Genomic DNA, 24,270 nt, shown 5'->3' with positions numbered 1-24,270 from the left:
GGCGGCCGAAATGGAGTAAACACAACTTTTTTTGTGTGTGTTTAATACAGAGAGTGTATCATATTTGTTAAGGTATTGGAGAAGTAACAGACGCGGCGATTATTTCTGAACTATTGAAAGCTAACGTTGCATCTGTTTAATCAGAACCTCAGGAAGCAAGAAAGATATAAAAAGGGCCTATCAAACATGTCCTCCCCCCAGTCATATTCAAGGCGGCAGTGGTGTTGTTACCTTTGCGATTTGCCTAAGATGCCATGGGCTATGATCTGGGACTTTAGCGAGACTGTCTGCCGAGGCTGTGTGAATTATGAAGGTACGGACCGTATTGAATTTATCATAGAGACGGCAAGGCAGTTGAAAATAACTCATGTTATGCAGGATGACAGGTCCCCGTGTCCCCAACCCACTAAACATGGCCCAGGTGGGAGAGATGGACCTGTGGAGGGTGGCAGGCCACTTCCTGAACGCTTTGAAAGGGGAAGAGGGGACTACGGAGCCCCAGCACGGATTCCCAACGGTCTGCACAGAATAGATGACAGGGGCCCACAACAAGAACTCAGTGGACAGAGTCCTAACAACGCCAGAAGACCCATGGGGGGTACCGTTCCGCCCAATTTAATGACACAAGGCCTTGTGGGGGCTCCGCACGGGTTGCTAGCAGCTGTGCCTGGTTTAAATGCCAGAGTCGGGGGAGCCCCCCTCACCCTCTCTGCCCCCATGCTGAACGAGATCACCAAGAGGCAGCTGAGCATGGGCATGGGTGTGGCCTCCTTCCTGAGCCCTGAGTTTGAGAAGGATCTGAGGGAGAAGCAGAGGAACGCAGAGGCTCTGGCCGAGCTGTCGGAGAGTGTACGGAACCGAGCAGACGACTGGGCCGGCCGACCCAAGGCTGTACGAGGGGCCCTGCTCACCCTCTCCGGCTGCACCCCCTTCAACGTACGCTTCAAGAAGGACCACAGCCTGGTGGGACGGATCTTTGCATTCGACGCCAAGCTGGCGCTGGACTTTGAGCTGAAGATCTTTGCGGAGTACCCGTGCGGCTCGGGGAACATGTTCTCCAGCCTGGCGCCGCTGGTCAAGCAGATGTTCCACGACAGCCAGAGAGACTCTGGGAGCAAGATGGTCAACTCGGGCCTGAAGTATGTGGAGTACGAGAAAAGGCATGGCGCGGGGGACTGGCGACTGCTCTCTGAGCTGCTGAGTGATGCGGTACGGGCCTTTAAGGACACCCCCGGCCCTGACGTTCTCCCCCAGCCCTACCTGGACGCCAGCTGCTCCATGCTGCCCACTGCGCTGTGTCACATGTCCCGCTCGGCACCGCCAGTCCGCGGGCGCCGGAGGAAGGCTTCCCCAGAGCCCCAGGGTGGAGAGGTAGTGACCACAGAGGAGCAGCTCCGGCAGCACTGGCCCATGGGGATGTACCCGGGAATGGCTATCCACCTAGCTGCCTCCTCCTTCCCCAGCGTTAGCCAGCCACCTCCCCATCAGGAGGGCTCAGCCTCCCATTCCCACAGAAGCGACCCCTCCCCCACCACAGCACTGATGAGCGTGGCTGAGTCACCCAGAGAGGCCCCTAGCAGCAGCAGTAGTGGTGGAGGCCTGGGCCACTCCTCCTTGGCAGTGAGGCAGAGCAGCAGCAGCCCCATGGCGGCCTGCCCTGCGGGGCAGCAGCGGCGCCTGGCCTCCAGGAATGGGGAACCTCAGGGAGCCAGCAACTCTGCAGGGGGCACCACAGCAGCTCTCCCTCTGGCTGGGGCCTCGGACCAGGGAGCATTGGACCCCTCCGGCTCCTCTGGTCCCCCTCTCTGCTGCACCATCTGCCACGAGCGCTTGGAAGACACTCACTTTGTCCAGTGCCCCTCGGTTGCGGCCCATAAGTTCTGCTTCCCTTGCACCAGAGACTTCATCCGGAGCCAGGGGGCCGGCAGCGAGGTGTTCTGTCCCAGTGGAGAGCGGTGTCCCCTGGTGGGCTCCAACGTGCCCTGGGCCTTCATGCAGGGAGAGATCGCTACCATCCTGGCTGGAGATGTCAAGGTGAAGAAGGAGCGCGACCCCTAAATCCTCTGGGACAGCTGACTGTAAGATGCAATTTCACTACACCTTGGTTTCCATTGAGTTTGTTGTCTTGGAGTCAGTCTTTAGGCCAAAGTATTCTCTATGTAGCTAGACCATAGGCTAATTTAGTGTTTGTGACATGCTTATAGGTGATACATCCTATGCTTTATGATACAGTATAATATATGATATGTAGCCTAAATTGTCACTGAATATGGTCAGCCTACCATTTATTAATCTGTTTGTTTGTGTGATGTCTGTCTGGACCGAAGGCTGTTGACGCCTGAGTGGAGCTGGAGCCTGCAGACAGATAACGACAATATCAACAGGTTCTCCCCACCTCGCAGCCAATCACCACAGCAATCCGCCAGGTTCTCCCCACCTCGCAGCCAATCACCACAGCAATCCGCCAGGTTCTCCCCACCTCACAGCCAATCATCATACACATTCACCTGCATGGGGCAGGCCTTACACTACCACTTCACTGTCTGGTTGGTTAGGGGGGGTGACTATAGCCCCAGCCCCAGCTCACCTCTAATACCTAATTCACCCCTTTGTCCCTCAAACATCAACTTATCTACATTAGTATTGGTCACTAGTATTAGTCACTGAAGTTATAAACCAGTGGACCATGGTTGAGAAGTATGAACTTCATCTAGCCTCTGTTCTAGATGATTTTAGGGCTGTTGTTTTCTGTTTCATTGAACATCTTTCTAACAGATTTCTGAGTGGCAATGTGAAAGAGGGACAACTTCACTACATGTTACAGCAACATACAGACTAGAAGTGTTTTGTTTTGCGCCACATTTGCGCTTTACGTTAAAAAAAAAACTGACTGTCACGGAGCGAATTGTTTGCGCCTTGTTGAAACCTCAGACCAGCAGCAGTTGACGTCTGTCGCGCCATCCATATTATAAGAGAGCAACGGTGGCGTTCAGTGCTAGACGATACAGTAACATGGCTTTCACAGTGCCCAACAAAGACGCTTTTATCCAGCCTGTATGAAATGGGATGGATACCTCTCTATTTTATACTGAATGTTCGAATGCAAGACGATCTTGCTCCGCGGTAATAGATGTGCAATCTATATTTTTGAGACCAATACAGCTTGTGGTGTGTACCACTGAGTAGCCTAAACACGTGCATCGAAACCAAAGATTCATGCTGAAGTAAATGTACAGTGCCCTGTAGAAGATCTACGCACCCTTGAACTTTTTTCAAATGTTGCTGCGTTAGGAAGTAGGATTGTGATAGATTTTTTTTTTTTCTACAGAAAATGTTTACAAATGAAATCACGAAAATATAGTAGTTGTATAAGTATTCACCCTTTTTGTTTAGGCAAGGCTAAATGAGTTCAGAAGCTTGACACAGGCAAAGACTGGGGAGGTTTTCAGGAAGAAACTGAAATGTGTTGGAGCTAAGCACGGGCAAAATCCTAGAGGAAAGCTGCTTCAGTCTGCTTGTACACCAGACACTGGGAGAGGAATTCACCTTTTCAGAAAGACAATAACCTACAACACAAAGCCAAATCCACACTGGAGTTGCTTACCAAGAAGACAGTGAATGTGACCAAGTTGCAGTTTTGACTTAAGTCTGCTTGAAAATCTACGCCAAGACTTGAACATTGCTGTCTAGCCATGATCCCCAACACCTTGACACCTTGACAGAGCTTGAATAATCATATTTTTTATTTTCTACTTTGACATTACAGAGTATTTTGTGTAGATTGTTGATGAAAAATGACCATTTCAATCCCACTTTGTAACGCAACAAAATGTGGAAAATGTTCAAGGGGGTGTAGACTTTTTGTAGGCACTGTACATTTCAAAACTAATCTTATCCTTTATGTGTTAAATGTCTTTATTATTTCAATATGTGCCAGGGAAATAGTGGGGGAAATGGTTATTGTTAGGATAGTTATAGGTTCTGTTAACTGAAGCTGTAGAGGGTGTAGATTCAACTAATAGTGTGGTGTTTAATTAAAGGAATTTACTATTCATGTAAAGTCAAAGGTTTTATTCTATATGGACTGAGATTCAAGGTTTGTTTCACGTGATCCTCATGAAATAGGATTTTTTTATTTTATTTGAATAAGTTCCATAATATCCCAATTTAATGCTCTGTTTTTACCTATGAACTTAACTCTTTGAATTGTCTAAAATATAATATATACATGTATATCAAAATACTTCCCTGTCAGGTTTTCCTTAACCTTTTTTATGTTTGTCACCAAAATGAATATATGAATTTAATGATCAATTTGCAAAGCTGGTGCCAATCAATACCCTAGCATGTGCATGTGTTAAGATGAAATTAAATGAGGACAATGCATCAAGCCATTGCCAATCACGTGGGCATGAATGTATACTGTACAAACATATGTATTGTACACTAGTAGCTGTATCTGAAAGTGTATTTAGTACCAAAATTAGGCCTAGGCCTATTTCTTATCTAAAATAGAATACTGTAATTCAAATGTAGCCCATACAACAAAAAAGGAATTTCCCACAAAAACACTATGTTCATGCAACTTTCCTCAAGTGCCTTTAATGGCATCCTCTGTCTGAAAGCACTTTTTTTAAATCCTTATAAGTCTATTCACTTTTGTATTTGGCCACTCAATTAGTAAGGATTGTCTTGTGCCAGCCGTTCTATTATTCTGGTCCTTTATGGTCCTGTCTGCCATGGCCTCCTGTTGAGTTGTTTTTGTAGTTGCTTATCTCAACACAGTTTAAGGGTAAAGCTTGTATTCCAACTCTATTTAAACTTTTCGTTTCATATCGTTTCGTTTCATATGATTTGTTTTGTTCATTGGATGTAAATGTCACATTTTATTTGCTATTTCTCATGAAACATCTAGGTAATTGACAAAAAATTTGAAGCGTACATAAATAAAAAAATAAAAAATACTACCACGGTTTTATACTGTGTTGCAATGAAACGCTCGATGGTCATTGTCTTGCTATGTCCAGTAGATGGCGCACTTTAACCTGTGCAGATCTTGACTTTAGAGATGTGTTGTGAACTAAAAAATAAATAATCTAGGCGGTCGTCTATATTGGAGGGAAATGGCACAGTTGCCGATTAATCAATTAGATGGCGTCGTATTTGACATCGGCCATAATTTCACTTAGATAAATTTGTTATTTTATCTGATGTTGAAGTCATTTGTTTCTCAATGTATTTTACTGTAGGCATACACTTCTTTAAACACGCTTAAAGATTAGCCTAATTGTACAACGCCGCCTACCAAGATATGGTAGAGGGCGAATCATAACTCCCCCCACTAGAAAGCATATTGAAATCTCTGGCTTCCTCTATTAGTGTCAACTCATTAAAGCTATTGTTAGCTAATCGTTGAGGTGTTAATGAACGATCTACTGTCACATTGGCATTAGAAGCGGCCGACCTCCAGGAGGATGTAGGGATCTGTGATGGGGGAATAGACCATTTAAAGGCAAAGGATTAATGAGGAAGTAGTTCTCTGCTCATTACTCAAATGCGTTTCAGCGCGCGCAGCATATTCCTCCAAAACTCTCCATATTGTAGAACCATTTTTTGAACGGGTTATCTATATCTATCGAAATAGCTGGCCTTCGATTCAAGACAATTGAGTTTAGCTATATGTATTTGGCCATGGGAAACAGTTCAATTAAATTTTGGGCCATGCCTGAATATAATTGTTCAAATCAGTGCTAAAAATGTGTTGCTTATAGATACTTTAATATCACGTAGGTATATACTTGGTTAGGAAAGCATTGTTCTATAAAGCTTAATTACTATCATTACAGACAGCCATGTGTTACCCCATTGAATGTGTTAATCGACCTGACAACGTTTTGCAAGAAGGCGCAAATCGTTGGAAGTGTTCAGACCATTAGGCCTGATCGAGATCAAGCTTTCCTTTATAGTCCTGCTTATATTACTGTGAAATCAAAAAAGATGACTGAATAAACGAATTCTGTTGTTTTGAAACTTTAAAATACCTATGTTGTTTTTCATTCATTCAATTATTTTAAAAAACAAAGTGTCCCGAAGTAAGCCATTTCTACGTATTCCTTGCTGCGTAATTTCCTTAACGCTTTTCTCAACTAATCCTGTTGACCACCTATACGCATCATTACAGCTCTATTCATGGTCAATTAAGAAATGCATTGACATTCAGATTTGACTGTCTGCGCTTGACAACGAGATGTGTATTCTGAATCAAGCCAAGGATAGTCCTACATGACACATTGGATTAGGTCTACATGATTTGTTTTTCATTATTTTGGTTGGCCAATATATTCTTCACTTAATTTACCTTAACATGTACACCTGTATTGCACACGTATAATACACATTTTCGTTAATGTGGCCTTCAATTGGACTAAAACTTTGCAGACCTATAACGAGGCTATGGGAGTTGGGAACCAACGTGTTTCTGAGAAGTCCAAGTTCCCCAGCAACTCATCATCCTCCATATAGCCGTTATAGCTCCAGAGGAGTGATTGTCGCGGGAATTAACAGCTCTCCCACTGGTCAGTCACCTCAGGCTCCCTTATCAGACCTCCCACTGATGACCTTAACCCGTGAGATTATACTCCAGTCCACATCAATACCTCATCAAGGCCTGCAATAATCCTCCTTCATTTCAGATCTTGACCTATTGAGCTGATATTTTCTTTGGTCGAGTGTATTAAAATGAGAGCCAAATAAAGGTCTTTGATTTCCATTGAGTTACATATTGATCGTCAGTTTGACTGCGAATTGAAGACGACTCAGTGTTAAGCAATCCTTTATACATTCATATTCTAATAATTTAAATCCATAAATTACTTACGAGGTTATGGTGTAAAAAAAAAGAGGTTGTGGTGTAAAATAAATGATGAAAATAGCCTACAATCAGTGTCTGCATCCAGAGACGGTTAAGTAGGAGTTTTTAGACAAGAAATGGAGGATGCATGCTTGCAATTGAGATGGATGTGTCTGTCCCCGGCCAATATACACCCTCACCAGGGGGCAAGAGACGTCTTTTTACGATATTCAAATAGCCTTGGACGATATTCAAATGTCCTTATGGGGCGGGACCTTACCTGAGTTTTTAAGAAGGCACGTCCAACTTTTACTCCACTTGCCCACAGCACATTGACTCACGCACACGGACCGGGGCTTGCACAGGAGCATTCTGCGGACTTCATACGGATCTAGCGTTTCCCAAAGAGCACGTCCGCTTTAGATAAATAACCTGTTAATCTTGATTATGAAACGATGGATGATTGATAAATCGACGAATAAATATTGACATTTCACTGAAGACCCACCCATAGCCCGAGGACGCATTGTTTAAAAAAAAGTTTTTTAGTTCTTGATTATTTTTATTATAGTCTTCAATCTAGTCAGTGGAACTCTTTCGTTATCTTGGATTAAAATTGTACTCCTTTTTGCTGAAGTCCTGAATTTTGAGCAGAAACTCAAAGCTATTATAAACTCAAACAAGGATTTGCAGTCTTTCATTCGCTCAAATATATTTTCTTACTATAAAAAGTTGTATTTGGGATGTTGAGCTCAGTGAAGATGGAGTCTCATGAACTGCCAGAGTGGAATGCCTTCTACAGCGAAGCCACTGAGGTAAAAACACCTTTTTTTTTCTATATAAGTTTACCATATGGGCTATGTGCGTGTGTGTGGTTGTTGGATATTTGTTTCTTTAAAGTCTATTCTATAGTTTCTTAGAAGTAAGTTATTGAATCGAAAGCTCAGTATTTTACTAACACATTGGATTGATTTTGATATTTATCACTCCAGAATTGTGGCTTCAACTTCTTATCTTTGATTTAGTATTGTTAGAATTTTACAATTCAACATATAACACTGATGTGATAGGATTTGGCTCAGTTTGTCCTTGTGCGACCTGTTGAAATTGTATATGTGACATTTAGAGGCCTGTTTACATAAAATCTATCTTATTTTTTTAAATGAATTGCCTAGTCTGTTTATACTAACACTTATGGACTATACCATTTAAATATGCAAATTATGTGAATGATAAAGCATCTCGGAAATTAAATTATCAGTCAATTTGATTAAGGTTGGCTACCTCCGAGAGTTGAAATAACGATACATTTCCCCCAAGAAATTCGTGATTAAAGTAATGGCAAATTAAATCCTGTCTTTAATCAACTTTATATGCTCTCAAATAAATATTAGGATACTATGATGATTATGTAGTTTACGGCTGTGTAATCCTTTTTAAACGTGTATTGTAACTGCTAGCGGATGGTCAGATATTTTGGAACGTTTCTTAAAACGTTTGTTTTATTTGCCTTGGTTTTGGAGCACTTAGTAGTGACGAGGGAGAACTACTATATGTAAGGGAAAGAATCCATGACGCGCATGTTACGCATTTTCAGGTTTAACAATGATATGTGAAATCCATGTCCCTTTCGCTCCAATGGTATCATTGACCATTGATGCTTTCCATTAGTACAGGCTTTTGGACACAACAACATAAATTACATGATTTATTGTCTAAACCGACTTAGCTATATTTTTAGTTTCTAAATGACTAAATCAACCATTTTCTGTTATGTTTTCAGATGTATTCCTCTCCCACTGCCATGAATTCAATGAGCTCAATGAGCACCATCAACAGCTACATCAACCTGAACCCAGCTGGTTCTCCAGCCACCATGAACATGGGCTATGGCAGCTCTGGGCTCAACAGTCAACTGGCGTCCATGGGCGGAGGGGCCAACCATATGAACCTGTCCCCGGTGAATTCATCCCTCAACCCCAGCTCTCTCTCCCAGCTGGGCTCCCCAGGCCCTTCCCTAGGCTCCCTCTCCCACTACCAGAACATGAGCCAGCCCATGAGCCAGCTGAGCTACCCCTCTCCCACCTCCCTCAACCGGGCCAAAGAGGTGCCCAAGCCCTACCGCCGCTCACTGACCCACGCCAAGCCACCTTACTCCTACATCTCCCTCATCACCATGGCCATCCAGCAGTCCGGCAGCAAGATGCTCACCCTCAACGAGATCTACCAGTGGATCATGGACCTGTTCCCCTACTACCGCGAGAACCAGCAGCGCTGGCAGAACTCCATCCGCCACTCGCTGTCCTTCAACGACTGCTTCGTCAAGGTGGCCCGCTCGCCCGACAAGCCCGGCAAGGGCTCCTACTGGGCCCTGCACCCCAACTCAGGCAACATGTTTGAGAACGGCTGCTACCTGCGCCGCCAGAAGCGCTTCAAGATCGATCAAGAGAAGGCTGCGAAGAAGTCTGGCAAGGCCCAGGAGGGAGGCTCGGGGAAAGGGGGCCATGGAGACAACCTGATGGAGGAGCACAGCCCAGCGGGGGGCTCGGAGGGGGCCGACTCGGCTCACTCTGACAACTCCCACCCTGGTTCCTCCTCAGAGGAGCAGCAGCAGAGGAGCATGGTCCAGCTGGACTGCCCCCCACAGCCCCAGTCCCACATCCAGAGCACCCCTGTGGCAATCACCTCCTCAGTGCCCTCCACCACCCCTCTCCTCCACTCCCAGGTCATGGGAGGCAGCCCCCATCTCCTCCCCAGCGCCATACATAATCTGGACCTGCAGAACGACCCTCTCAAAGCCATGGATCCCCACTACAACTTCAACCACCCCTTCTCCATCACCAACCTCATGTCCAACGAGCAAAAGATGGACCTGAAGACCTACCAGGACCACGTGATGGCCTACAACAGTTACGCCTCCTCCTCTCCGATAGCCGCCAAGCAGATCTACGACAGCGCCGGACCCTCGGTCATGGACTCTGGGGCCTACTACCAAACCCTCTACAGCCGGTCGGTCCTCAATGCCTCCTAACATGGGGGCCTCTGGACCACAGCCAAGTGGTGCTGACAAGGACTTTTAGCAGCCTTGAAATCCCAAAGTGTAAGGTGGCTGCCATTGAAAGTCTACTCACGAGGGGCCAAAGGGACGAAAATAACTTTTAGCAGAGCTGAATACACAGTTGATCAGGGAAACCCTGCAGATACATGAAGTAGAAGACAAAGGTAAAAACCCAGTGCTGGATAGACACCCATTCATCAGGTCTTTAAACGGACACAGTCATAAATTCACACTGAAGTAAATTCACACCCCCCTTTGCCATTTTTTTGTGTCATTTTTAGACTATTTCAAACTGGGTTTTAGTTTGTTCGACAGGCATGCAGGACTACTTGGGTTGTACACATTGTAAATAGATGGAGTGGGGGAAAGGCGATGTGCATTTATTTATGAAGGGAAGAAAATTAATATATCTTGTACAGTGCTGTGTAGACGCGTTACAAAACAAATGTGACATGAAACAATGTGAGGGATTGTGGGAGTGAGAAAAGGTTCAGGTTACTGCTTCGGGGCAGTTGTTACTGCATTACAGGGAATTCTTGTTGTGTTATAGAGCATGATACTTCATTCCTATTCTTAACATGCTGTTTTAATCTCTTCAAATACACATCCGTGAACACAAATGAGCTGCCATGGTTCATTTTTTACAAGTGGTGCAAGGGATGTTGTTTTTACTGATAAGAGAGCCATTTCTTGTATTCTTTTACCAGGTATCCATTTTAAGGAGGGGGGGGGGGGGGGGGGGGGGGGGGGGGGTGAAGTCTGTTTAAAAAGGGATGAAACTGTGGTAGATCTAATTTCATCTTTGTTGGTCTGTTTTAAAACGTGTTTTTTTTTCTTCCAGAGGACCCTTTTATTATCAATGATGAGAGCCTGCTGTTCCACAGGTCTTTATGGCATAGGATATTTTGGAATGGCTTCACGTTATATTACACAACATACCAAGGGTTAGGATGGAGAGGAGCCATGGTATGTCAGTTACTAAGATAGGAGTTGAATGGAAATGCAGTAAGAGGACCATTTACATACAGTACTTTGCACAAGAGTTCCCACCATTTTGCACAGCTGGGGTGGCCCTGATAGTGTATGTTACAACAATGCTATGTAATTACCTTCTTCTTTTTTTTTTTTTTACTGCAAATGGTCAATTAGAATTGGACCACTGTAAACAATGTCAATGCCACATTGAGCTTTATGTCGCAACCCTCATCCTCAAACTGCCTTTCAAGATGTTCTGGTAATGGAGGACCAATAACTGAATATTCACTGAAGGAACACTTTTTTTGAAATATAAACCACGAGTTTCAGGTCAGAAATGCTGTTTTTTTTTTATTTCTTGTATTTTAGTTTTTAAAGACTTGTTATTTAAACTATGTGGCTTTTCAGACTTGGAAAATAATGTTTATGTATATATTGTGAGGTTGTTGTTCATGGTTTGAATGTTGTGATTTGAATGATTCATGTTTTTCTTATTGAAAAGCAAAACATTGGGGAGAAACACGATTGTTGTCTGTTGCGTTGAGGTAAATATATACGTGAGATTATCTATAGACTTGATGAAATGGGTGTATGTTATTTTACAAAATCCTTTCAAATAATTTAAAGACGTATTGTGAAAAAAATAAATATCAAATACATCTATGTCGTTTATATGTTAATTTTGTTTTTTATTTACAATTGGATGGTAACACAGAGGCTCTGTAATGTAGGTCTTGCTGCAGGATTGACAGGTTCAGCTGAACCAGCTGTTGTTGAAACAGCTCCGTACAGTACCAAATTACTCTTGTATGTGACTTTTGGGTAGGTTAGACTAAACAGTGTGGAACTCATGCTGGCCCTCTGTTCCCAACATAAACTGGCTTCTAGACACTACTGTATTCTGATGGCCAGTGAATCATCTCAAACCGAGTGTTTCAATCAGGATTGGGTGCCTTCACATTTGAACAAAAAGCATAATTCTAGGTATTAAAAAATCTCTAATTGCAGTTTTGTCTGGCTGTTTTCAGGATATCCTACTTTGATTGTAAATAATCTTAACTCTGTACACTCCCATCCATATGGATTTGGACAGTGAAGCAAACAGTTTAAATTTGGCTCTATATTCCAGCATTTTAGATATGAGAATGTTTCGTATTAGGCGACAGTACATAATGTCAGCTTTTATTTTAGGGTATTTTCATACACATCTATTTTACCGGTTAGAAATGAAAGCACTTTAGTGTACGTTTTAGTATTTGGTCTCATATTCATTGCACGCAATGACTACATCAAGCTTGTGACTCTACAAACTTGTTAGATGCATTTGCAGTTTGTTTTTGTTTTGGATTATGTTATGCCCAATTAATAACGTGGGAGTCAATGGGTAGACATTCAAAATACTACTAACCATTTAAGCGAGAAACACAAAAACAACTTACAGGAAGATAGAGACACTTCCTGTATTCATAATTAATAAAAAAAACAATGTTTAAAATGTGAAACGTCAAAATGTCTGGTCCAGTGTAAATTACGTTGCTTCCGTTCAGATTTTTGATCTTTTTTGATCATTTGGAAAATAGAACAATTAAACATTTGCATAATTGGCATGTGAGTCAAGGGCAACCATGATCTCTAAAGTGCCACTGCTTTCTTAATCATTCAGGCTAGAAACACCAAACCAACTTCAGGAAACACCGTGATATTACTTAATTACTGTAAAACTTAACATGTGCATGCATTAGCATACACGATGATTACAGATCACAGCATATTAAAGTTGCAGATAGCCTACTTATAATGATACTGAATATACAGTGCCTTGCGAAAGTATTCGGCCCCCTTGAACTTTGCGACCTTTTGCCACATTTCAGGCTTCAAACATAAAGATATAAAACTGTATTTTTTTGTGAAGAATCAACAACAAGTGGGACACAATCATGAAGTGGAACGACATTTATTGGATATTTCAAACTTTTTTAACAAATCAAAAACTGAAAAAATGGGCATGCAAAAATATTCAGCCCCTTTACTTTCAGTGCAGCAAACTCTCTCCAGAAGTTCGGTGAGGATCTCTGAATGATCCAATGTTGACCTAAATGACTAATGATGATAAATACAATCCATCTGTGTGTAATCAAGTCTCCGTATAAATGCACCTGCACTGTGATAGTCTCAGAGGTCCGTTAAAAGCGCAGAGAGCATCATGAAGAACAAGAACACACCAGGCAGGTCCGATATACTGTTGTGAAGAAGTTTAAAGCCGGATTTGGATACAAAAATATTTCCCAAGCTTTAAACATCCCAAGGAGCACTGTGCAAGCGATAATATTGAAATGGAAGGAGTATCAGACCACTGCAAATCTACCAAGACCTGTCCGTCCCTCTAAACTTTCAGCTCATACAAGGAGAAGACTGATCAGAGATGCAGCCAAGAGGCCCATGATCACTCTGGATGAACTGCAGAGATCTACAGCTGAGGTGGGAGACTCTGTCCATAGGACAACAATCAGTCTTATATTGCACAAATCTGGCCTTTATGGAAGAGTGGCAAGAAGAAAGACATTTCTTAAAGATATCCATAAAAAGTGTCATTTAAAGTTTGCCACAAGCCACCTGGGAGACACACCAAACATGTGGAAGAAGGTGCTCTGGTCAGATGAAACCAAAATTGAACTTTTTGGCAACAATGCAAGACGTTGTGTTTGGCGTAAAAGCAATACAGCTCATCACCCTGAACACACCATCCCCACTGTCAAACATGGTGGTGGCAGCATCATGGTTTGGGCCTGCTTTTCTTCAGCAGGGACAGGGAAGATGGTTAAAATTGATGGGAAGATGGATGGAGCCAAATACAGGACCATTCTGGAAGAAAACCTGATGGAGTCTGCAAAAGACCTGAGACTGGGACGGAGATTTGTCTTCCAACAAGACAATGATCCAAAACATAAAGCAAAATCTACAATGGAATGGTTCAAAAATAAACATATCCAGGTTTTAGAATGGCCAAGTCAAAGTCCAGACCTGAATCCAATCGAGAATCTGTGGAAAGAACTGAAAACTGCTGTTCACAAATGCTCTCCATCCAACCTCACTGAGCTCGAGCTGTTTTGCAAGGAGGAATGGGAAAACATTTCAGTCTCTCGATGTGCAAAACTGATAGAGACATACCCCAAGCGACTTACAGCTGTAATCGCAGCAAAAGGTGGCGCTACAAAGTATTAACTTAAGGGGGCTGAATAATTTTGCACACCCAATTTTTCAGTTTTTGATTTGTTAAAAAAGTTTGAAATATCCAATAAATGTCGTTCCACTTCATGATTGTGTCCCACTTGTTGTTGATTCTTCACAAAAAAATACAGTTTTATATCTTCATGTTTGAAGCCTGAAATGTGGCAAAAGGTCGCAAAGTTCAAGGGGGCCGAATACTTTCGCAAGGCACTGTAGGTAATGTACAGTAAGGTATAACACCAATCCAACTTGACAGAATAGACTATTCCCACTTGCAATAAACCTAGACATTCAATTATTTTAATTTGCATGAGTATGCATATAAGAGTAAACGCCAGGGGCGCAACTTTCACTGAGGACGGGGGGGACATGTCCTCCCTCACATTCTGAAATTGCATTTTTTATCATTGGAATGTGATGCTTTGCTTTAGGACCATGCAGACGCCTCCGAGTGGTTGGGTAGGCTGTTTGGAGTGTTTATGTGACAACAAAAACAGTTGCGTCCCTAGTAAACGCTGTAACTATTAAAGTTTTGAAATGAAAACTCATTTGAAAGTGTTCAGGCTACCCTAACTTAGATTTGTACATATACTTCTTTGTGACCTGTAACGCCTTGCCAGACACAGATTTAGCAAACACACAAAGTTTCTTCAGAACATTTACTTTTTCTAGTTTGATAAAATAAAGTTTCCTTCAAATGATTTTGTGTGACCAAAAAGAAGACATCTCTGCATCATATTAGACAGGACACATTCTGTGTTGTTCTTGGAGGGGTTATAACTGCATGTTATTCACCTTCTACAAGAAGGAGTCATCCAGGGGGAGGAAACCTTTATATTGAGTTTCAGTAGAAACCAGCATTCCATTGACCGTAGGACAGCCCTCCACAGCCTTCTTGCTCAACACTGCTCTGTGTTTTCGGAGTTGTCACGCAGGGGTGCAAAAACATTCTCCAGTGTGACGTCGCAAGCCTTTGAAGCTGACCGTAGATCGCACACGCACACGCACACGCACGCACACACACGCACACGCACACGCACACGCACGCACACACACACACACACACACACACACACACACACACACACACACTCTCTCTCTCTCTCTCTCTGGTCTGAATGTTTTCATGGGAATCTATGGCCGTTCGTCATATTTCACACAAAACGGTGCAGTTGGTTCGATAAGATAGGCTAGTATGTAGCTGATATGGCAGCCACAGCTACACAAAGGTGCATTGGGAACAAGGGACAGAGCCCTGCCCAGTTATGACTAACCTGCAACAAAGTGACACCCCCATATATTAGCTGTGATTGGTTTTGCAGTCTGTTGGGAAGCATGATAACCCCATTCAAACACCTCTCAGTATGAGCATAACACTACTGATGATCAGAATCGGTTCCCTTTTGAGAATAGCATAATGAGACAAAAATATGAACCACAAGTTGATCACTTTTTGCCAATTCAACCAAGTCACGTCACTAAAGTAAGATGAAAATAGCAAGTCAACTATTTCGACTCAATCCAGTTTTACCCAGAGGGTACAGTCTTGCATAGTATCTTAAAATGTAATTCTCAAGAGAAACTCCACCGTAGTTGCTCTTGTTAAACGTTTCACCTGAGGCACAGGAACAGGTGACAGCAATTTAATGCGCTTGCCAGGAGCACACAGGGGAAAAACATACTTTAACACTTTCGGATGTTCTCTATGTGTCACGCTCGTCGTAATGGACGGACCAAGGTGCAGCGTGAGTTGAGTTCCACATCTTTTATTTAAAGTGAAACATAAAAAATAAACAGACGACGACCGTGATAGCCGGGGTGCAACATGCACACACACAAAAACAATATCCCACAAAACAGATGTGGAGAAAAGGCTACCTAAATATGATCCCCAATTAGAGGCAACGATTACCAGCTGCCTCTAATTGGGAACCATACAACTCACCAACATAGAAATGCAATGGCTAGAACACCCCCCCTAGTCACGCTCTGACCTAAACACCATAGAGAACCAAGGGCATGACAGTATGCTGAGAAAAATAAGTGAATAATGGCTTCCGGCAAGCTGGTTGATTGTTAGGCAATATGGCTGGATATATGACACAGACACTGATAGAAAATATGTATTGTTCATCCAGACCATGTATCTAATTAACTATTATTTGAACCCTCAGTTAAGTTGTTGCTTAATGCACTTTGTATTTCCTGGCTTGTCAGCCATCACTCAATTTGGGATGTTAGAAGCTGTCATAGCAGGCGGTTGATGTTGTATACTTATAACCTGGCTGTGTTTTTCTACTCGTATGTACAGGTAACTGCCAAAATAAAGGAAACACCAACATAGAGCGTCTTAATCGAGTGTTGGGCCAGAACAGCTTGAATGAAGCTTGGCATAGATTTTACAAGTGTCTGGAACTCTATTGGAGGGATGCGACACCATTCTTCCCAGAGAAATTCCATAATTTGGTGTTTTGTTGATGATGGTGGAAAGCGCTGTCTCAGGCCCCCCATCCAGAATGTCCCATAAGTGTTCAATTGGGTTGAGATCTGGTGACTGAGAAGGCCATTGGATATGGTTTACATAATTTTCATGCTCAACAAACCATTCAGTGACCACTTGTGTCCTGTGGATGGGGTCATTATCATCCCATTGGGGCATAGTCATGGTTTCCAAAATACTGGCCCAAATAATAGCCTGCCAAACATTTTGATAGATAACCCTAAGCATGATGGGATGTAAATTGCTTAATTAACCTAGGAACTACACTTGTGTGGAAGCACCTGCTTTCAAGATACTTTGTTTCTCCCATTTACTCAAGTGTTTCCATTATTTTGGCTGTTACCCGTGTATGTGACAGGTAAAGCTAGAGAGAAGGGTGGCTCCTGGCTCATCCCTTTAAGATGTACTATGCAAATGAGAGCTGTATCCTGTATCCTGGATGCAACGCTGCATCCTGTTGACATTTCCTAAGCAGGGAAAGAGAAGAAAGAAAAAGCCGAGGCTTACAGTTCAACCCTCAGGCCATACTCTCGTGTTGGATGGTTGGAGGAAAACGTTTTGTGAAATAATGAAAGACTTGTTGCGCAAGTGGGATGACTGCACTTTTGAATATAGCTGCCCTTTGAAGCATGCACTGAAATATTACACGTTTGAGCCCTGTGAAATAGAACCTGGTGATATTGCATGTTTTTACAGTTACAGTTTTACAGTTATAATGGTTATGTAATAGTTATAATAGCCTACATTCATAATGTAATCTCGTATGGAATAATTACATTAGATACGAGACTATGAAAACATGCCTTGTCATATGTTTAATGTGGATAGTGTACATTAGGCATTGTGCTTATATTGGTATGCACTCTCAGAAAAAAAGGGTACCAAAAGGGTTCTCCGGCTGTCCCCATAGGAACCCTTTTTAGGTTCCTTGTAAAACCCTCCGTGGAAAGGGTTCTACATGGAACCAAAAATGGGTTCTTCAAAGGGTTCTCATATGGGGACAGCCGAAGAACCCTTTTTAGGTTCAAGATAGCACCTTTTTTTCTTAGAGTGTGGTAACGGGACACAGATATAGATATTTTATTTTAGACTGTGCTTGTTGTCACCCACTACTTCATATCCTGCTCCAGCTCTCTCCGGTATGTTGTGCTGTGCAGAGGAGGCCAGTCAGCGAGTGCACACGGGAGAGACAGAGGCAGAGATAATACGCTGGACTTTGCTCTTTGGGTTGTGGATGTTGTTGAAGTGGCTCTTGATAAAGCAGGACTGGGAGAGAACGAGACAGGGAAGGGGACTGATTATATTTCCCTGTGAGAAAGAAAGAAGGAAAGCTACTGGATTGATCAGGGCCTAAGTTTTGAGTCGACAGATACAGAGAGAAAAGTTCCATGGCCAGCCCGGTACCACAGTCATACCTCTTGCTTTAATTCGGCACGTAGGAGCATACTGTTGGTATAGCCTGTAATAGTTGCCCTCCGTACATCTGATACAGTTTCTGTCGCTCACACGTCCATAAACCCTCATTTGCCTCTTGGTACTAACACTGCGACAGACAAGCTGACACATTTTGACGAGGACATTCAGTCAGAGGGAGGAATGCTTATTTCTTCCTTTCCAAAAACACGGCACTCTCCGAGTCCAAACAAAGCAGTGTCTCGCTGCAGGGTAAGAGAGACAGTGTGCGACAGTGTGGCCGGTGATTTACGAGGCAGTGGACAGTGGCTGTCAGACCTGGCCGTGTTGTCTTAAGGTCTAGCCGGGGCTGACACGCTCTTCCCCTGCTCCCGCCGGGCCAGGGCCGGGGCCGGCCCCCACGTCCACATGGACCCCAGATGGCGGCGGACATTCCAGAGGCGTTCATCACCCACCCTGCTTCCCCTGGGTAAAACCACCTCCACCACCTCCATCACCACCACCACAATTAAGATTCTGTCCTCTCCAGGTCCTGGAGAATAAGGACATGAGCAGCCACAACACATGGCCCCTACACATAGCACAATACATGGCCTCTACACATAGCACAACACATGGCCCCTATACATAGCACAACACATGGCCCCTATACATAGCACAACACATGGCCCCTATACATAGCACAACACATGGCCCCTATACATAGCACAACACATGGCCCCTATACATAGCACAACACATGGCCCCTATACATAGCACAACACATGGCCCCTATACATAGCACAAGACATGGCCCCTATACATAGCACAACACATGGCCCCTATACAAAGCACAACACATGGCCCCTATACATAGCACAACACATGGCCCCTACACATAGCACAACACATGGCCCCTATACATAGCACAACACATGGCCCCTATACATAGCACACACATGGCCCCTATACATAGCACAACACATGGCCCCTATACATAGCACAACACATGGCCCCTATACATAACACAACACATGGCCCCTATACATAGCACAACACATGGCCCCTATACATAGCACAACACATGGTCCCTATACATAGCACAACACATGGCCCCTATACATAGCACAACACATGGCCCCTATACATAGCACAACACATGGCCCCTACACATAGCACAACACATGGCCCCTATACATAGCACAACACATGGCCCCTATACATAGCACACACATGGCCCCTATACATAGCACAACACATGGCCCCTATACATAGCACAACACATGGCCCCTATACATAGCACAACACATGGCCCCTATACATAGCACAACACATGGCCCCTATACATAGCACAACACATGGCCCCTATACATAGCACAACACATGGCCCCTACACATAGCACAACACATGGTTCTTTTGAAAAGTGTTTTATCATCCTTACAACAATAATCTGAATGTGCTCAATTGTAGACAAGATAGGATCTAGCTAAGATCTCACAGGCTTTAGACCACGTTTAATGATCTGATGAAATCTAGAGATCCTCTTCCTGTTCTCCAAGCATGTTGCTAGAGAGCACTGGTAGATAAGGGGTGTAGGTAACAACACTTCAGGAACCCAACAAGGACTTCTGGACTTTTGACACACCCAACCTACCCGACGTCTCCAAGCGGTTATTATCAGTACTTATGAGCCGTTTGCATCCCAGGTGTGCGAGTGACATATACGCCCCCGCCCCTTTGCCGTTGCAGCATGTGACCTCATTACTCAGTCCAATCAGATAAGCTTTTCTCTGTCTCGTCCCGTATCTGATACACACTAGTTTCCCCTGACCCACTGACAGATGTAGTAAAGGGGTAGTAGGGCTATTATGACCGACCTGGACTTTTGACCAGAGGGTTAGAGGTTGTCGCACGGGTGCGAGAACTTGAGCCAGACACTGAAAGGGAGTGGCCTCAGTGTGTATTCAGCTGTACAAATGGATAATACCGGAGCTCTGTCACTGGTTTCTGTGTGGTGACTATATTACCCTGGAAATTAGCAATCCTCCGGATTCCGACTTATCATCAATAACACTGGCGGTATTCACTCATCCCCATCAGCATCATTACGATCTTTCTTATCATCACTTACTTGGCAAAAGTCTAGCCAAAAACACTGACACTTCGTCTACCACCCTCGGTTATTACATGATCATAAAAAGCTCACTTCAGGTGACAGTTATGGCTGTATAAGGATGTTAGGCATGTCTACACCTAAAGGCAGAATGAGTACTCTAAATTGAGTGAGTCCGTAAAAAGCCTCTCCCTGTGTCTGTACATCTATAAGAGCCTGTGGAGTCCATGGTTGGAGTCCCTGTTCGCCCACCACCGCTGGGTCCTGGTTGAGTGAGAGGTCACAGTTTGGTGGAAGCAGCCCCTGAAGCCTAGGTCCCCCGCCCTGTCACGAGCCTGTTACTGGGGGTTTTGTTTTCATGGCCACGCAATCACAGGTCCCCCTCGCTTGCACCAATTAGCAACATCAGGAACCAGCTGGGCCATATTCCAGGCGTGCCGCCCGCCTCTCGGGTTACCGGTGCGAGGGGCTAAAAACAAGGAGGGTGCGAGAAAGACAGGAGAAAGGGCTGCCAGCAACAATACAGTATGTCCCGAGCATACACACTCACTCTCATTGGACCTATGTAGACACACTTTCACTCTCTCTCTCTCTCTCTCTCTCTCTCTCTTTCTGATCTCGCTCTCTCTGATCTCTCTCTCTCTCTGACCCCTCTCTTCTTTTTCTCTCTCTCTCTGATCTCTCTCTCTCTCTGATCTCTCTCTCTCTGACCCCTCTCTTCTTTTTCTCTCTCTCTCTCTCTCTGATCTATCCCTCTCTCTGATCTCTCTCTCTGACCTCTCTCTTCTCTCCCTCTCTCTCTCTCTCTCTCTCTCTCTCTCTCTCTCTCTCCCTCTCTCTGATCTCTCTCTCTGACCTCTCTCTCTCTCTCTCTCTCTCTGATCTCTCTCCCTCTCTCCGATCTCTCTCTCTGACCTCTCTCTTCTCTTTCTCTCTCTCTGATCTCTCTCTCTCTCTTTCTCTCTCACAAACATGTTGACTCAAATTTACCTTACTATTGTACACAATGTCATCCCACCAACACATACGGTATCCCCTTTAACATGGCAGGATACAGCTTTAACAGTAGAGCAGCACTTTATGTTGGATACCACCACTGGTTTGAACACCATGTGTTTGTCACGGATGTGTCCACCACTCATCTCGTGGCCTGTCCCGTCTCGCACACCTCTCCCCTAGTCTGTTTTCGTGCTGTTGGGCACCATAAACACCAGTGGTCGGGAGACGGGGAGGAAGAGGAGGATGGGGGACGAAAAAAGCAGGGGAGGGCGAGCTGGGCCGCAAAGGGATGAATGAGGCTCCTGAGTCGATGGCTCTCTCACAAACAGGACTTCACGAAAGCCCAGAACGTCTCACGCACCATAGACAAACTCAAGGTTTTCACAGCACTGGTGGAACAGGTGGATTCTCACATCAACAACATCGAGTGTCAGCGAGATTTGCTTAGAGCACCTGTTCCACACACCACAATATCCAAGAGTACTGCAGAGTCCTGACTCTATAACGTTCAGTACCATTCTGTTTCAGGAACTGCCATGATTATCTATACTGTGTATGTTTTTTTCCTAAAATGGCATTTCTGTCAAATTAACTTTGACCAATTCTCACTGAACTGGCTTGATCTAATATGGACATGGACTGGTACAGTGTTATAAACCTTACAGGGCCTTCCGAGTTAGTGGAAGAGAAGGGTCCCAGGCTCTCATTATATTGAGACACCTTGGCTCCCAGTCCACCATCCACATTCCCTCAGGCTCTGATATTTGCATTGTGACAGCTACAAAGTGCCTGAAAACATGTGCGCCATGTTGTCCATCTCAACAGACAATCAATGGAATGTTCTTTTCAAAGTGGAATGTACAACCCCAAAATATCTATCCTCTTCTTTTCTCTCCTTCTCACGCCCCCCCCGCTGACTCCTCTCTGTCAAAATAAACAGATTGAGAGCTCTTTTGTATTTTACATGGCCCCTACATGCTTACTTTGACGCAGGCATTTATAAACAAATTAAAAGGTATTTTTCTTGAAAGGTATCTGACATACCTAGTGCTGGTTCTCTCTCTCTGCGTCTTCTCTCTCGCTCTGCGTTCCTGGCAGATAGGGTCCTAACCGCTGCCGGGGGAACTTTCCTGGCTCTGTGGGACCCGGGACAATCAATCCTTTCATAGTGGGCAAAAAATCCGACCCCTGGCTCCATCCTAGCAGTTAGGCCGCAGGGAGAAGGTCTCTAACTCTCACTTTCACTCTCTCAAGCCACCTTGGTTTACAAAGCTACCTTTTTACGGGTTTATATTTAGATAAACTTATTTTTCACCGCTGACCATTTTTCAGCTACTGGGGTTGTCGTGGAGTAGGATTATTAAAAAAATAAAAATAAATCTCTAAACGGTTTGCTTCGTGCAAAGCAATTTGGAAAAGGTTTGGACGCATGAGGTGGCTGGGTGTGATGGTGCCCTGTGTGTTTCCCGTAAATGAGCTGTGTGCCTTATTCAAAGACTTGCGGTTAAGCGCCAAATAAAGATTAGCTCGGCAAAGACGCTCGGATTCAGAGGGAATCGAGAGGAGGGATTCAGTATATCTGAGGACAAGCTAGCCGTGCCACATTCCAGCTGGAAGCAGTAAACATCATCATTGATCATCAGAACATACATCACTACTTCACATCCCGAATGACAGACATAGGTGAGAAAGGGATTCTTGCTTCCCATATCTTCCCATACAGTAGGCAGGACACACAGACCTATCACGTCAATGATGAGCAATGCTCGATTCACTTAGAGATAAACCACAGCATAAAATTCATCCCATTCCAATATTGCTTAGTCAACAAAGGGAAAGGGGAAAGGGAGATTCCTAGTCAGTTGTACAACTGAATGCCTTCAAGAGAAATGTATCTAGCTATAATAAGAATAGCTACCTTTGCAACATGGTCTCAGAGCATTTCGTATTATTCTGTTACGGTTAAGATTAATGTCATGGTAAAGTTAAGGGATTAAGTTTATTGTTAGGGGAAGGGTTAGCTAAAAGGGTTAACGTTGTGGTTAGGGAAGGGTTAGCTAACATGCTAAGTAACTAAAAAGTAGTAAGTAGTTGCAAAGTTGTTAAAATGCTAAAGTTGTCCGTGATGAGGTTTGAGCGCTCAACCTTCGCGTTGCTAGACGTTTGCATTATACAACCACCCATCCACCTTAACCAACCACCTCCCTTTTTCTGTTGCCTTAAGCAACCTTCTGTCTTCTGTAACCACACCAAAAGTAACACATCCTACTAATTTCAGTGTCCTGGATTTACGTTTACTATGTTACGTCTCGTATGTGAGACCAGTCTGATCTTACTCTACTATCTTTTTCGGTAGCTGTCATTCTCAACAATACAAACGACATCTCAAACATCTGATCAAAGCATTGAATCAAAGAGTTTGACATTGAAAAACAAATGTCAAATACCAAAAAGCAGTCCTGGGGCCAGTTTTGAGGCGAATGAGAATCTCTCTGTAGACAGTAAAGGAGGTAGAAGGCCTGGGGCAGCTAGCTGGAGGCCTGGGTGCAGGCTGCAGGGAGGGGTGGGTGATCCTGTTCTCAGGAGCTGTCTTGCATCCTGGTGTCACGTAAGACTTTTTTTCTTCCAGGAACATGCGAGGATATTTAACTGTGCTAACAATGTGTACTCATTCATGACTCACCCTCACTTATCCCTCACACAACCCACTGGCTTCTCTCTCTCTCTCTCTCTCTCTCTCTCTCTCTCTCTCTCTCTCTCTCTCTCTCTCTCTCTCTCTCTCTCTCTCTCTCTCTCTCTCTCTCTCTCTCTCTACCACAGTAATGCGTGCCGTTAGAAAGGCCTCTTTGTGTACTGGCCTTTTTTCAAACTCGCCATTATGTCTTATGGAGGTGTGCCCATGGCGTAGCATAATCACACTGTCCAAACCCCAGATGATTTTTGATGTTACATGCATGAATCAGGTGATGCTGTTGTCCCTCTTGTATCTCTCTGGCTTTACTCTGTCAATACGGGGGCCATTCTGATTGCTGTTTTGAGGCTGGCTGGTGTTATTGGTTTCCCCTGTGTAGAGACTGTATTATGACCTGTCCTTCAATGTTGCACTTGTTCTTCCTGAAACGGCGTTGGCCAATTGGTGGTGTCCACGTGTAAG

At 44.0% G+C, this 24,270-nt stretch overlaps 2 protein-coding genes across 2 annotated transcripts; both read left to right on the top strand.

The window, feature by feature from the left end:
• Nucleotides 1-83: 83 nt before the first annotated feature.
• On the top strand, nt 84-4,988 carry LOC110507476 (interferon regulatory factor 2-binding protein 1). Its single transcript, XM_021587489.2, has 2 exons — nt 84-2,078; nt 2,328-4,988. The coding sequence occupies exon 1, from the start codon at nt 187-189 to the stop codon at nt 2,056-2,058; it is 1,872 nt and encodes a 623-aa protein (XP_021443164.2). The 5' UTR covers nt 84-186; the 3' UTR covers nt 2,059-2,078; nt 2,328-4,988.
• Nucleotides 4,989-7,140: 2,152 nt separating this feature from the next.
• On the top strand, nt 7,141-11,890 carry LOC110507478 (hepatocyte nuclear factor 3-beta). The gene is made up of 2 exons (XM_021587491.2): nt 7,141-7,665; nt 8,634-11,890. The coding sequence occupies exons 1-2, from the start codon at nt 7,594-7,596 to the stop codon at nt 9,879-9,881; spliced, it is 1,320 nt and encodes a 439-aa protein (XP_021443166.2). The 5' UTR covers nt 7,141-7,593; the 3' UTR covers nt 9,882-11,890.
• The last annotated feature ends 12,380 nt before the right edge of the window (nt 11,891-24,270 follow it).

This window comes from Oncorhynchus mykiss, chromosome 27 (genome assembly GCF_013265735.2).
Source record: "Oncorhynchus mykiss isolate Arlee chromosome 27, USDA_OmykA_1.1, whole genome shotgun sequence".
In the NCBI taxonomy this organism is placed as follows: Eukaryota; Metazoa; Chordata; class Actinopteri; order Salmoniformes; family Salmonidae; genus Oncorhynchus; species Oncorhynchus mykiss.
The sequence above is the reverse complement of the archived record's forward strand: the minus strand, read 5'-3'. Positions and strand labels throughout refer to the sequence as shown.